This window comes from Helicoverpa zea, chromosome 31 (assembly GCF_022581195.2).
Source record: "Helicoverpa zea isolate HzStark_Cry1AcR chromosome 31, ilHelZeax1.1, whole genome shotgun sequence".
NCBI classification, from domain to species: Eukaryota; Metazoa; Arthropoda; class Insecta; order Lepidoptera; family Noctuidae; genus Helicoverpa; species Helicoverpa zea.
The window spans coordinates 11,645,176-11,661,474 of NC_061482.1; the positions used below are offsets into that span (position 1 = coordinate 11,645,176).

General features: G+C 37.4%; 1 protein-coding gene and 1 long non-coding RNA gene across 3 annotated transcripts in view; both read left to right on the forward strand.

Moving 5' to 3' along the window:
- The window catches only part of LOC124645436 (peroxidasin-like), a 40,313-nt gene that overhangs the window by 17,110 nt on the left and 6,904 nt on the right, over positions 1-16,299 (forward strand). The window contains exons 2-6 of the mRNA XM_047185236.1: positions 32-247; positions 14,969-15,040; positions 15,185-15,417; positions 15,489-15,779; positions 15,981-16,256. Coding sequence (XP_047041192.1) covers positions 32-247; positions 14,969-15,040; positions 15,185-15,417; positions 15,489-15,779; positions 15,981-16,256 — 1,088 coding nt within the window. The remainder of the gene's footprint in view (positions 1-31; positions 248-14,968; positions 15,041-15,184; positions 15,418-15,488; positions 15,780-15,980; positions 16,257-16,299) is intronic.
- LOC124645438 lies at positions 6,402-9,501 on the forward strand. 2 transcript variants are annotated; one of them, XR_006986224.1, is made up of 3 exons: positions 6,402-7,225; positions 8,499-8,631; positions 9,373-9,501. It is a non-coding gene; the product is annotated as an uncharacterized LOC124645438 (long non-coding RNA). The 2 variants fall into 2 exon arrangements; XR_006986225.1 differs by lacking the exon at positions 6,402-7,225 and adding an exon at positions 7,879-8,056.

Sequence of the window (16,299 nt, forward strand, 5' to 3'; positions counted from 1 at the left end):
CTTTTTAATATTTTGTTTTTTGTTTGTGCAGAGACTTGCGGTTCAACAAGATTGCTGAGATCGAGCCGGGGTTGCTGAGTCATGTCCACTCGCTTCGTTCGCTGCTCCTCAACGACAACCGGATTCGGGAGCTGCGTTCTGGAACCTTCGATGGCCTCCGCAAGCTCAAGTACTTGTACCTGTACAGGAACCGCATCCAACATATCGACCCTGATGTGTTCCAAGGACTCGTTCATCTGGAACAATTGTAAGTACCAAGAATTGTTATCAGAAACTCCGCTTTCTCAGAAGCTTATAGGTTCACAAAGGTCAAAGACCGAAGATTAATTTGGTGAATTGTACATTTGGTTAATGGGTACATGGTACATACCTTAACCTGCCTATGTATGTAACACAAGTTAATTCTGTTGGGTTAGTAAAGTTGAAAATACTGGGCACTCCGATCAAATTGTAACACTCTTTTTCCAACTTTTTTTACTCGCGTGCGATATCTTTGCACTCGTTTGGTACCTACCTATATTTTTATCAGAAAGTAGGGAACACCACATAATATGCTTTTATGTGTAAACAAGTCACGTAGAAGGTCTGTTATTACAAGCATCAACCATTATAATGCGCGAACAGACAAACATACAGTTTTTACATCTTAACTTCAAAGACGATTAAAGTGCAAAGCACATTAACAACTCTAATTGAACGTCGTGTCACGAAGTTCAGGATTAAGACAAACATAATAATAAGTAGATATAAATAATGTTTCTTGTCTGCAGTAAATGCATAAGTTTATATCTAAGCAGTTTAAGCGAGGTAGATGAGGATAATCTTTGCCAACCGATACGGAATATCCTACCTAATATGCGGCTGCTATCTGAAGTGTATTTTTATAGTTATTTAATTTATCGTTTTTGCCAATAAATTGTATTTTTGGTAGCAAGAATCCAGTAGGTACACATACGATAACTTGAGTCCCGGCCCCTAGCCGAGATAAGATAAAAGGGACTTGTAATGTTTACACGATCTGCTGCCAGTAATTTTTTGACCTAAATTATAATAACCATACATACGCGACTAACATAAACTTGAAGCCCTCAACAATGTTATTAAAATAAACCGAAGTTTGTTATCAAATCATAAATATATTGTTATTTTAAAAAGTTTATATTATTTGAGACCAACAAAGTAAAAATAACAAAAAACATTGATCAATGACTTGGCACAAAACAAGCTGAGTAAATTGTGACTTTCATTGGGCATAACTGACAGAAAAATAATTAGATGACAAGTAACTAGTATTTCATGGACCTTCTCTAAGTGAGTATGACTAACATCAAAGTGAGAAGAAATGGGTAGGTATCCAAGGAATATCTTACCTATAATTAATTCAGAGACCATCTCTTAATATTAACGAAGATAACGATGATACGCCAAAGTGTTAAAATGTAATAACATAGGCACAGAGATAAACATTGATCGGCCTTTTCATTTAAGACGAGTATTATTAAATCCATAAACTTTTATCAGCAGTCATTATTATTTTAATTAACATGATGCGTGCGATGTATGTCACATGTCAAATATTATTATTCAATTGATACGATAATATCATGTAATTGATTGTCATTATTTCTAAAAGATATTAAATCTTTTTCGGATAATCTGGACGTAAAAGTTACCTCTGATTACGATTAAAACATCCTATAAGCAGCTAAAAGTCCTATAAGTAGATAAGGTTTTTCCGGCTGCCATCTCTCTACATTTGGTAAAGCCATTTTTACCTCGGAGCGTGACGAACAAATACGGTTACTTCCATATTAAACTTTAACCAAAACTCTACATCTTTTCGCATAGTAGGTTTCTATTTTCACACTAAGAAAGTATGTATTTTTATACAGCTGTAAGTCTTCCAAAGTGTATTAAATAAATGAATAAATAAATTATTAACCAGTGTAACATCTCACCGAACATGCAAGTTATGTCTGAAGACAAACTGTGTCCTCGTGGTTAATTTAATTACCTTCTCAATTGAGTGCCATCAGCCATGCTGCGGTCAACGCATGGATGGGTGAGCTGAGCAAGATAGAAACATCGAACACAAGCCATTGTAGATAATATTCTCGAGTAAAAATAAATTATAACTATTTAGTTTACGTTCGAAATCATAAAATCCCCATTTGGCAGGTTGTGGCTCTCCTAAGGCCTAACTAAGGCATACTTTTATGCTCAATTGTTTGGTGTCTATAAAACTTGTTGCTTGAACGACTTCGTATTTCAGAAAAAAAAAACGAACCCATGCTGTTTAATAAACCCATTTATCCCGCAGTTAGAAAAGAAACCAATATATTAATACTCAGATTATGCAAAACATATTAAATGTGCAACAGGAGCAAAAACGCGAGCAAATCAAACATGCAGCTTTGGGTCTGATATTGGTTATTTGAAGTCAGTCTATATCGCGCGGCATCAAAGGTCACAATTAGGTCAACATAAATTGCTTTTGAGTGAGATATGATCTAATACTAGTTCCCGGAAAAGCTGGCGGAAAAACCTTTGAAAACCTTCATGGATAGCCTCGGCTTCAGTTAAATATTAGCTTCAGTACAATGTTGACACAAAGCCGCAATGCAACTCTATGTATAAACGTTACATAATTATAAAACATAGTTATGTATTTTAATGGCCCGTCCAGATTGTTTACCCAGAAAATGATGTCACTGCTTTATACTTAGACCTTTTAAGAATATCACTAGGTAAAAACTAAACATATTGAAACATTGCAAAAACGTTTCTGTTAATATTGCGTGGTTAATAAACTCCATTACCTATAAAAATAAATAATAATACAAATTACAATCCAATCAAGAATGATATACATTGCATTATTGGCTTACAAAGTATTATTAATTATCAAGCAATTATTACTGCAAACTAAATACCACTAATTATTAGAGTCATCTTTCAATATGAGATTTCTTGGAGTAAACATATTAATTGGATCAGAAAGCCGCTTTGAAACCTAAGCTTATTAGCAGTACCTATATTGTGTTTAGAAACTTTTCTAAAAGCCACAATTAAAAAAAAAAAACAGTAGGTATGTAATATGATTCCTGCCAATATTGAAGATTTATGGACGACTAACGCAACTTATTTCCATACTAATTAATTTATATTTAGGTTCGTTATAAAGGTTTTTGTGTTTTCTAATGACGGATTTGACAAATTATTTTAGAGCTAGGTAGCCTATTTATCGGAGAAATCTGTAGCAAATTTTTATCCGCATGCGTGAAATACATAGTTCTCACGGGACGCGGATGAAGCCATTTTCAAAACTGGTAAAATATAAAATCGGTATACCTGCATCAGATTAACGTTTGCATAATAGTAAAAGCGTCTTTGTGAATATTTTTGTTTATATAATTTAATTCATTTCTCACTATCACCTGCTGTAATTCAGCAAACACGATCTTAGTCAGTATTATAATTCATAAGAATCTGTCCGTAGCTTCAAAGCTATTCAATGGATTTAACTGGAAAAACAATCGCTTTCTTGGCTTACTCCTCGTTGTAAGTACCAACAACTCGTGGAAGTAAGAAATTGCATTTCGTCCTCCTAGGTACCTCTGATTGAACAAATTGACTCAATAGAAGAAAAGATGGACAGAATGAAATATGCTCTACTTGCATTATCTTCTATCGGTCCAGTCTATTTGTAAATGTCACCTGGCTATAATGCTCCTTTTGCCCTCTTCTCCTTTATGACATAAATTAAATCTGAGAGTCGAAAAGTGAATAGTCTCAGCTCCTTGGCATCTGAACACTGTAAGTGATACCCGCTTCAAATCGTCGTAGTGTCGGGAATTCTACTCTGCACTCCTTGAAATATTTCGCGTAAAACTGTGCCTGTCAGTAGATGTCGTCCCGACTTGAAATAGAACAGTTGCATTCATATTTGAAAAGATTGCGGCCCGTTTTTTACATTGATTTTATATTTTGTTACGAATTATGTAATTTTGCAATTATGCATGTTGACAGTTTGGTAATTGAAACTTACGATAAAAAATCTATTATCGTCACACACGGATAGAAGGTAGCCTATACTTCCTTGATACATGGGCTGTTTAAAACTGAAGTAATTTCAGATCGGTATAGTAGTTCCTGAGATTGCTCATCAGCTTTATAATTGGCAGACTTTGTCCTAAAATCTGAAAGTATCTATGTCCTGAAAATCTCTTTGCGGTCCAACTCCATCTTTTTGTCACCAAATTATATACTACCCAATTTAGGCTGCAGATATAGGTACCTGGGTGCATATGTGACTTTCAGAGTCGCTTTGTTATTAAGGTGTTACGATGTAGAATACATTTTTGTGTAAGAATTTAATACCTCCGAACCACTAAGGTGCAAAACGCTCATACCGCAATTTCATTTTTACAGGAATAACATCAAGAGTCAAGGTTTAAACAAAGACACAGAAATCGCACTAGTTGGCCAGTTTATCGCATACAACTGTAATAATAACCCATTTTCCTCATTTGTTTCTCGCAACTAAGTATTGTTGGTTATCGCCAGTTTATTTTCATAGGAATTAATTATTTTGAAACCAGTATTTCGAGCAGTTCATAATGAGCGGTCAAAAAGTGCATGTCTTAGTAGACTGTGATTTAAACAAATGACCTTAATCACAGGGTGTTTAATTATTACAGAGTACTGAACTCCCAAGTTGTTTGTTGCACTGCTAACTTGCCACCAAAGTAATTGCAAGATGATTCACGAACTTCGGCGGTTGATTTTCTCTGTACTGTACACAGTGCAGTTGAAACCCATCGGCCAGACAATTGATTATTATGTACTGATTGCGAGGGCACAATGCCAATGAGATTTTATGACTTGACAGTAATTCTGTAACGTTTTGCAATGCACAATTTATTGGTTCAAGAGATATTATTGCAAATTCTGAATTGCTGTTAACGCATTAACCCAAAAGACTTAGCTTGACGTCAGATTTAGAGGAGGTAATAATGTTCTAGAGATTTTAATTTATAAAATACTTGCAGTAGGGATAAAACGCGTAAATATTAAAAAAAAAAACAAATCTCTTTACAATTCAGAAGTTAAGTATTGTTTGAACAAATAATTACCAATATTAGTTAATTATGTTAATAAAAACGGCGACAACCGAACACAGCAAGACCGCACGTGAGAACCTGAGCAAATGGTAACTGCTTTTGTATGGTGTACTAACCTTTCGGTCCTGGTTTAACTGAATAGTATTGGAATAGGCATTCATCATAATATGCTATTGAAGACAACGCAATTGATTGCCCCTTGGCTTGCAGACATAACGTATCTCGCTACCAGCCTTAGAAGCGACCTGTTCTGTGTCTGTGCCTATGGCCTGGCCTTAATTAATACTGTCACCACAATGTGTGCCATACAATGGCTTTCTTAGCCATGCGTAGATTCAGTTGAAATTATTGTTCAGCTACCACCGTCAGTTAGTAAGGAAACTATTATTGCAATGCCATCCGAATGCTTGTAACGTTGCATTGGCATCAACAAAGGTTACCTTGATAATACACTGCAATGTAGAGCCAAACAGGAGTGGTTTGATTGTAGCTTCGTTTCCAAAAGATGGCGAATTTCACGCATGTTATGAGAGCGTTTGCTTAAAGATAATGGTGATTAGTGAACGATCGGCTATCCTAGATTGCAAGCCTGCAACATTTTCCCAAACCTAGTTTACTAAAAACATTCCTCTGCACAATTGCCACAATAATTGGACTAGGAAACATAAATAGCAAAACCGCTTACTTTTCATAGTCTATCTGTCATTCAATCTACTAATCAAAGCAAACCACCGGCGGAGCGTTTCCATAAATACGGGTTTGCCGGCCGTATTTACTGCAAATCATAGCTTATGTCATAGGCATTCATTCCTGCAATTTATCTATTTAAATAACATTGACAAAGTTTTAACGATTTAATAATTCCGTAATGAGCATTGTAAATATTAAACAGTACATAACGTGCTTTTCGTGTTTGAGCGATGTTCAAATATGCGTTTACGAGCGACTCGTCGGGGCTTCACGCGGGTTTTAATCATTACAGAAACCTTTGCTCTGTTCATGAATGAAAACAAAGATAATTCGCTTAGTACTCTGAACCTCATCGTTTCCGAGTTCAACGTGGACAGATAGACGCAGCGGAGAACTTGGCTTTATAAGACATGATTGTAGCGCTGATAAGTCTGTTAACAACGAAACGTTATAGAAAAATACTTATTACGCGGTGCTTACCGTGTCCGAAGATTTCTTCCGAGATAAAAAGTAACATGAATGTTCTTCAAAGCCTCTAAGAATCAGATGCGGACAAGATTTAATTTTAACCCGTTAAGGTTACACTAGTCGATATTTTTCCCATACAAAGTTCGGAGTGCTTTTACTCTACATTGTGACATAATACATTCAAAATTAAACTTGATATCGTTTTATATTGTTATTAAGTTTGTCTGTACGGATTTAAAAAAAAAATAAAAAATCCCAGTAAAAAGTTATGAGCCAACAAAGTTCCGTTTTTCTAGACAATTTTAACGCAACTTTGAGTGTTAAAAAGTCCCATAAAACATGTAAAATCTCCAAAACGAAGTCCGCTCCGACATAGCTCAATTACTAAAGAGTTCTATAAAATTTATTTCAAATTGATTTATACAGTAGTTTTTTCAGAAAACGCTTTTTTCTGAAGCACTCTTCGTCTTTTTTTACGTACTCGTTTTGCGATGAATTGTCGTGCATTTCACTCAATAGCATTCCCCCCGGCAGAAGCGCGGGGCGGAGCGGAGAAAGACGCTTTTACACACATGCTTATTTCCACAATTTTTACGTTTTGCACGATATTTTGTCGTGCAACTGTGCAAATTTTAGTGCAACTATTTGTTTGTATTGTTTTGGGCTCAGTCTGCTGCTGCGGCCCACGTCTTTCGTATCGTATGTGTGTAGACTATTCTCCTAGCGCTTATCGTACGTAAACATTACACTGACCCCCGGCTAAAACTCTGGATTTCGATACTACCTTCTTTATCTGTTTGACTTGGCACTGAACTTTGGACTTAGTATTTTCGTTTGTGATTGGAATTGTTGGTTTGAGTGGAATAGTGGATACTAGTTCAGTGAAGTGGTTTTCATTGAGTGCAAAACACGTGTGGAAAACAATAAGAAACAAGAAACAATGGGTAAGTAGTACAAGTTATCATACCTAAGCTTCCTTATTAGATAGGTTTACCTCTTACCTACTTATCATATATACCTAAATTAGGTACTATTATTATTTTTCCATAAATCAAAGTAGGTAAGTACGAGTAAAGCTAATAGGTACGTTTCTGGTTTACCGTTGAACCACACGACTTGGGACTTTGCCTCCGGTGGTGTCGATAGGTAGGTAGGATAGAAGTACACCAGTTGCTCTATAAATGATGGCACTATCGTAAATTATTTATTAGGTAGGTACCTAGCTATTATTCGCGGCACGTAAGTTGAACCAAAATGTAACCATAGAAACGATCGCCATTTTAGATCAACTTGCCGCGTACGCTATGTACCTATTCGTAATTAACGTGAACGAAGCCGCGGGTAAGTACCTACATAAAAGCTTGTAAATGAACTATTTTGATTATCGGTAGGTAAGATGGTAGGTATTATCACAAAATGTTTTGAGGTTTACGATAATTTTTATCGTAAAATCCATAAACACAGCTCAGAGATCAGTCACGGACACGATATTGTGCCTCAAGTTGAGGCCCTCAACTCTGGACTCACTTACGGCTTGCGCGTCCAACAGTTCCCGCTCGAACGGTCAATAGTGTGTGTAAACTGTGAGTAGGTATAAAAAGTGTAGTCTCATATTTTGTGGCTGTAGGTCTGTACTGTTCAAACTTTGAGTGCGAGAGCGCCGATTGCGCCAAAACATCGTGTGATGTCCGTGTCTCTGTGAGCGTTGCTCGAGCACGCTGTAGGTACCTAGGTATATTTATATTGTGGTCATCGCGCGTGGGCTCCGTGAGTAGGTACGCGACTAGGGTTGCCAACCATACTTTTTTATTATATACTTTATATTTTTATTATATATTTTTATTATATACTTTATTACGTACTTTATTTTTGGTAAACATACTTTCTAGGTACTTTTGTGACAAATATTTTATAATTAATATATTATATTTAATATTTTTTTTGACGTTCGAAAAGTGCTGTTTTGCAGCCAAGTTTGAATAAATGAGTTTTGATTTTGAATAAAATACATTTATACAAATACTGTATTTTCAAATCTTTACTTCCACCTAAAATGAAACAATAATAATTGAACAATTACAATTTGAAAAAACACGAATACGTTCTTTTTCAAATTGAATCAAGTTTGTTGCTGGCATATGCAATTTTTATTAAAAAAAAATATGATACCGTGTAATTATAACTTGGTATAATTATAATGTTATTTTTGTGGAACAGATTCAAAAACTTGGCGAATGGGGCAAAAAGGGCGTCTAAAACTAAGCGCCCGCAGGAAGAAGCTTAAAAGATCAGCGAGAGGATATTTCATGAATAAAGAAAATATTCCTCCAGTGCATGATACGTTCCAACAGTAAGTACGATTTATTTACACCGTTGCCATTTCCTCACATTCACGTAGATGAGGTAAGAGAGACTATGATAGAGCGTTTGAATGTCTTAGCAGTCTCAAAGTAGGATACAATAATGCCAAAACACAAGCGTGTCTATTCATCGCTAAAAGGAGCCCGTTCACCTTCACTCCTGCTTTTCGGAAGTATCATCACCTTTAGATGCTGAATATATTCAAAACCACGAGGGTAGCAATTGGTAGCAACTAATGGTAGCTGGTAGCAATTAGGTAGCAACTCTCTATATGTATTTCGAGAGGATCTGAGAGTTGTGACAGGGATCCTGACGCAGACGTTCATTTCGACTAAAGTAGCTGCTAGAAAATTGTGCGTTCTTGCAAAGGCTCAGTGGTAATTCACACCGGGACATGATGTTTATACAAAGCACAACCCCGATCATGAGTGGCGGGATTGCAGTCAATAACTAGTTTATACTAAATAAATGTATGTGTTAAAAAAAATGAAGAGGTTTTATAACTATGGTAGTGTAAGGTGACTGACTAGTGGACTTAGTACTAGTGTGCTTACGGAGACGCGATGCGTTACACGGCGTTTTGGGGGTTCGTTCAGCAGCGGGCCGCGTTATCGCACATAAGGTAATGTACGACAACCTGGGTGACAACGCGCCGCGCAACGCGTCACATCTCCGTAAATAAGCACTTATAGTGGGTCTCGCTTATATAAATCCCCATTTTTTGTTTCAGATCACTTCAAGAAGCAATTTCGCCGCCTTTGTCGCATTTGCCGCAAACACCGCGGTCGGCGTTTTTGAGAATGTAAACAAACAGAAGAAAGCAACCTTATTTCTAAAGGAATAAAGTATTATTTTTATATGTTTCTGTTCCGTTCTTTGGTAAAAGCCGCTTTGCCTATTTTATTGTTTTATCTTTCATATTCGTTACAAAAATTGTGATCGAGTTACACGTCTCTACTGCTCTCTTCGTTCTTCGTATGTATAATGTCAACTAAAAAAAATGAGAAACGCTATTCGACACGAAAATAACTGTGTTATGCTTAAAAAAATCAAAATGTTCAATAAAATCAATAAAATTGATTTCTAAATACATGTAATACATATTATAGATAAATAACACCCAGACAACATTTGTCCTGGGTGGGAATCGAACCCACGACCTACAGCATAGCAGTCAAGATCACTAAGTACTAGACCAACAGGCCAGTCAAACTGATTTTACATTGTGTTATCATAAAAAATGTTATTAGGTACCTACGCCTTGGGATAATTACTGAAATCCATGCGAGCATCACTAGTCGGTACCTCATAAAATAAGCAACTTCTATGAAATCTATACTATTATTATAAAGAGGAAAACTTTGTTTGTTTGGTTGTAATGGATAAACTCAAAAACTACTGGAACGATTTTAAATATTCTTTCACCATTAGAAAGCTATATTATCTGCGAGTAACATAGGCTATATTTTATCCCGGTGCGGGCAGTAGCTCCCACGGGACGCGGGTGAAACTGCGGGAAAACGGCTAGTATAAAATGATAACAGTATCTATTATTTTAGTACGAGTTAGTAAGCGCTTGCTGACTTTTCGGTAGCGAGCAGTACACAGCAGCATGTACGTATGTGTGTCTAATGTCGTTTTGATTCGTAACGGTGTTTGTATGCGTGTTTGTTTGCACGAAACGCATTGTGCAAATAGACTAGCGTCTAACTGCTCATCACTGGGGCTATCTCTGTCGCACACGATGTCAGATGAGACAGCGCGCTTTTTGGCCACGCCCCTGAGTGAGTTCGAGCCCGCGACTAGTTTAACCTTAAGCCCTCTTATTATAAAACGCGGTATCAAATAAGTATCGGCTTTTGTACTACCTTTAATCCAGCTTTAAGTACGACCTTGAAAAAACGTTATTACAAAACGCAGTTTATCGCAAGTCCTATTACTATCTGTAGTACAAAAGATAAACCATCGAGCCCCCTAGTTTAACTGCAGTACTTAGTCGACAAACGTCAAATTCCGACATTATTTACTTTCGAGGTTATTTGTTTTGTGATGAAAAAAACGAAAGTGGATATAAATATGTGTGATTTGGAATACTTGGATGTGTTAGAATACTATTGAGAGTGTCCGGGGACCCAACAGAGTGCGTCATCGAGAAAATCTCTTCAAATTACCTGACGACAATTTTCGATATAAATATCGATGTACGTTTTTCGAAATAATACGAAGAAGATTTGGAACAAGATTGTGTGATTGTGTTTCCGACATGTATCAGTGCGTTTGACTGTATAAATAGACATCGGAATAAAAGATAGCTTTCTACTTTTATGTTGTTTCCTTTTGTTTGGTAATTTAATGCACACGATATACTGTGTACTTATAAGTTATTGTGCATTTAATTTTGAAGAGGTTCTAATTAGATGCACAATGTCTTATTTAATCATCTAAATCGGGATGAAAATAATCCAAGTTATTCCTAACCTAAAAACAAAACATAACTCGGATACGCGCGCTGACGTTCCGTTATACGCGCAAACTCGATAGTTGTTCAAAAGAGAATAATTGGATCGTGTATATCGTTAAAAGATACTAGAAATATAAAATTACCTTTAAATAATAAAACGTAATATTTTCAATCGCATAGATATTTGTTTTATTATCATAGTTATTTATTTTTCATCAAAATGCACTTAATAAAATAATGTAAAAAGGAACTGCGCATAGAATTCGGAACGATTGAACGAATGATTTAAATATTTGTTGCTTATAATCTGTGGATATTATTTGAACCACAGACAAATCGAAGTACGAAACAGTCTTCTCTTAGTCTACGTTTTGTAATAAGGATGTAAAGACTATCGTTAGTACCGTAACAAACCAAGACGTCTTCAGTCTGGTTTAAACCACTACTTGCGGCAGTTTTTATAATAAGAGGGTTTGTGTCTACACACCAAAACCGCTGACGCCGGCGGCCCAACCCGCCGGCCGTATTTTGTACAATCATGCCGCCGGCTTGCGCCCACGCGGGCAAGCCGGCGGGGCAGCATGCCGATGCCGACGGCATCCCTCTCCACTTACTCAGTCAGTTGCCCGCCGGCTTTCATAGAGTATTTGACAATTACTAGAACACCACATGCCACGGCAGTCGTGCCGCCGGCATTGCCGCCGGCAAAGTCGTTCGGCTTGGACATTCTGAAGCCGCCGGGATATCCCGCCGGCACTAAGCCGCCGGGCTGTGCCGCCGGGTCAGCGGCTTTGGTGTGTAGACCCCTTTATGTAATTTTGTCGAAAAGTGGGATTGACAGAGTTTGCTCCGCATTTTATAAAATATCCAATACTTGTAGTTGAAAATCTGGTCTAAAGTCGGCCGCTTAATAACATTGAAGAAACTATTTGCAAAAAGATAAGTGACTGTCCAAAACATATGTAGAACTTCATTAAATTGGAATAAGATTTTTGAATTAAGTTCAATAACCAATTGTTCTCAATTTATAACCCTCAATGGACAGTGATTTATGCAATTTAAAAACATTGAACCGATAATAGCATTGATTGATTTACGTCGTTTTACGATTAACAAGTGCTTGCAATAGTCGTTTAAGTGCTTACAATTTTATTATGTTTGAAGTATACCTACTTAAAGCACTACTTATAAACTAGCTGTTTTCCGCGATTTTACCCGCATCCCGTGGGTAATATTGCCTGTGGGTACCCAGATAGCATGTAGCGTATGTACGTTAGAAATTGTCTAGTTTCCCAACAGTGAATTTTACAAATCGGTCCAGTAGTTTCGGAGCCTACTGATTAAAAACAAACAAACAAAAAAATGTTTGTTTGTTTTGTTTGTTTGTATTGTATATTAGTATAGAAAATGTTGTTATAAGATACAGCCTAGGGCATGCAATACCGGTTTACCGGTTTCGGTTTTACCGGTAAAACCGCCCATTTTCGCGATTTTTAATTTACCGGTAAAAATAATATGTAACCGGTAATTTACCGGTTTTTACGTTTTTGTGATAATATATAGCAATTGTTCATTTAACGTCAAATCTTCATTATGTAGCCTGACATAATGTAGTATTGCATACATTACATATTGTAAGAGTGTTAAAGCTGCTGTTTTTAGGAAAGTAAACTTATGTGGCTCCTTAACTATCTCTAGGTTAGATACAAATCTTCATTCTCATCTTAATTTATAATATCTAAACAAATTTTATTCATTCGGTTATTCTGAATTTCCTCATAGCTGTCAGCTCCTATTAGGTAAAAATGTAGCTTATGCTTATTTTACCTACTCTATGACCTTATTGAGCAAGGGCTTTTACTTCACTACCATGCGGACAGGTCTGAGGACACGGTGGAGCACACAGTCTAGGTGTGCACTGCCTGGGAAGGGTACCGCCGTGTCGTCGTCGAGCCAATAGGCAGCGGCGATCTCTCGCATCCAGCCCTGGTTCAAGCCATGGTCCGGAGCGAGAGGTAATGGGAAGCCGTCGCCTCCTTCTGCGAAGCAGTCATGCTCGAGAAGGAGACGATGGAGTGCCTGCGAGTTCGCAGCTCTCATCCCAGCCGTTGTATTGGACCAGGAAGACACCACGGGCGCCGAGTGTCGAGAGGCGACTCCCGGCCACTGTAGGCGTCGGTCTGTGGGCGGTGAGTTCGGGTGGCTCATCGCTCCTCCGTCTGCATAGACAACAGACCCGTGTCGGCGGCCCGAGTTGTTCCACGTGCAGGGCCAACGCCTGCCGGGGCTACGGGATTGTTCGAAATAGTTACCGCGACCCTGGTCCATAAAATGCCTACGATTTACCATAAAAAAAGTTTTCACTTCAATGAAAAAAATGTTTTTTTTTTTCACGGTAATTCTTAGCGTTTATCCCGTCTTGTGACGGGGTCCGCTTTCCGTATCTTCTTCTTGCACTTCAATCTATCCAGGACATCTTCCTCTTCGAGTTCGTAGATTTTCATGTCATTCATTACGACACTCAACCACCACCGTTTCGGCCTGCTTCTGCGCCTTTGACCGGGTATATTGAGATTGAGTACACAACATTGGCGATGTATTCAGGTGGTCTCCTTTTTACATGGCCGAACCATCGCAGCCGTTTCTCTTGCATTTTGTGGACGACATCGCGTACGGATGGTACTGACATGTTTTTTTGTTACGGCCCACGTCACAAAAAATGTTTACCACCTTATATTGCCACCTTGTATTTTTAATTATTTTTTGCTTTTAGACTACCCAATCTTATTGATATAATATCACATTTTTTTAATACAAAAATTACCGTTTTACCGGTTTACCGGTAAAAATATTTTAATTACCGAATTTTTACCGGTAATTTTTATTTTACCGAAATTGCATGCCCTAATACAGCCGACTTTCATATGCTGTGTATCCTATACTTTCAGTTGCTTGCCTTACTTACCTGTGTCTCCTGAGAAGTTGTTTAGGAGTCAAAGTTTGTTAACATTACCATACGAAAAGCGTCCATGGTCCACGGACCAAAATTCCTGTTTATAAATCCTATAGTTACCTACTCGGTCAAAGTCTGTCTATCACGCTTTCAAGCTGAAACTACTGAAACTATTTGAATTAAAGTATGCAGATAGTTTAGAGCTTGAGAAAGGTCATAGGGATCCCACTTTTCATCTGGTTGTGATTAACAGTTTCCTCGGGACTTGGGGATCAACTATTGTTTTATATTTGCATTTTTATGATGTTTTAATGCGCACCTATACCATAGTACCTAATTGTTTGAAGTAGAGTCTGTACTTACGCGATGAATTGATCTTCTAGACGGGAAGTCCTTGCAATATTGTTGTATGCTCTGTAAGATGACTTTTTCTGCCTTCCTAAGGATTCATACTTTTCCTTCCTTCGGATCAATACTGTTTGGGTAGAAGTAGATGTAAATTCGTAGAACCTAAATATAAGATACTTAACAAGTTAGCAAGGGCATACCTCTACAATTGAATCAGATTAGTATTTCTACATAAAATTAGGCAGGCAATTAATTACAAAATTATGTAATATTCTGACGTTTCTTAGAGTCAATGTCCCTTCATTATTTCTGTTCTCCATAACATTTACCCAAAATGTTTAAAGAGACATGGTGCATATTAGCTGGCTGTCATGCGGTGCGTCTGTTAATAAATTGATGATATCTGCATTGTCCGGCTTCCACATCCATCTGACATCAATCATTTTTCATAAACCTTTGGGACCTACACAAAAGTATGTTCCAGGGGTCCATAAGAATTCTAAACTATTTTTATTATTTTTTCAAATATTTCGGTAAGGGGTCTCATATTATTTTTGTTTACAGGTATTTACACATAAACGAAATTCATCACATCGATCCGCAAACATTTTCAAACCTGCCTCGTTTGGAGAGACTGTAAGTACATGCAGTAGAAAATAGTAATAATATCCATAAATGTTGCACTAGAAATAGACACGCAAATGTTACTTCTTATTCCTATTTTCTTTGAAAACTATTTTAGTACTACCTCGTTGCATCCAACCGAGTAATTAATTTCAGGTATTTGCATAACAACCATATAAAGAAGATTCCGTCAGGTTCATTTTCGGGGATGCCAAAACTACGAAAATTACGTTTAGATAGCAACGCTTTGATATGTGATTGCTCCATGATGTGGCTCGTGCAGATGATGGCTTCACATAATGAGATGTTCATAGACGCCACTTGCTACCAACCCTCCAGAGTTACTGGAATGCCCCTTTCTTTGCTGGAAGTACGCGATTTTGATTGCAGTAAGTATTTAAGGCCTAATCAATAGATTGGACCTAATGTAGAAGTATCTAAACATCGTCAATCGTTTTAGAAATACCCGAAATTCAAAAGGACCCCGAAGACATCACTGTGAATTTCGGAGAGGCTGCAATGTTCACTTGCATTGTGACCGGCGACCCGAACCCTGAAATAGTCTGGCTGAGAGATTCTAACGAAATTCCCATCGACGGTACGCGGTACGAGGTTATGGACAACGGCACTCTAATGTTGCACGACATTAGCGAGGCTGACACCGGATATTTTGAATGCATGGCTAAAAATCTTGTTGGAGAAGCCCACTCGAAACCTGCTAAAATGACTATCAACGAACCTAAACAAAATGGTAAATATTTAAATATAGTATAACGCATAATTTTAAATTCCTTTGTGTAAGGTAATCAAGCAAAGGAGGCACGTGCCTTTGTGGTCTTACAGAAGCTTTATCTTCAACCCCTTTCATAACATAAATAAGACTGACGGTAAAAATAATAAATTCAAAATTAAAAATAGTTTCTGAGTGTTCAATTTTCCTCCTCTTTTATAGGTCCTCCTGTACTGACATTAGCTCCACGATCACATCTTACGACACTGAGCCAGCAGCGCCATATCAACTTTGATTGTATTGCTAAGGGACACCCGAAACCACACATTTCTTGGCTTTTTAATGGCGAAAGGATTTTGCTGACTGAGCGTATGTCGTTGCATCGTAATGGCTCCATTTTTATCGATAATATTCAAGATTCCGATGCTGGAGTGTACACCTGTGTAGCTGAAAATATCCACGGAAAAGTTAACGCAACTGCGACTCTTGAAATAATAGGTAAGTCATTTGTTTACATAGGAGTTCTAAAAATAGGACCTAA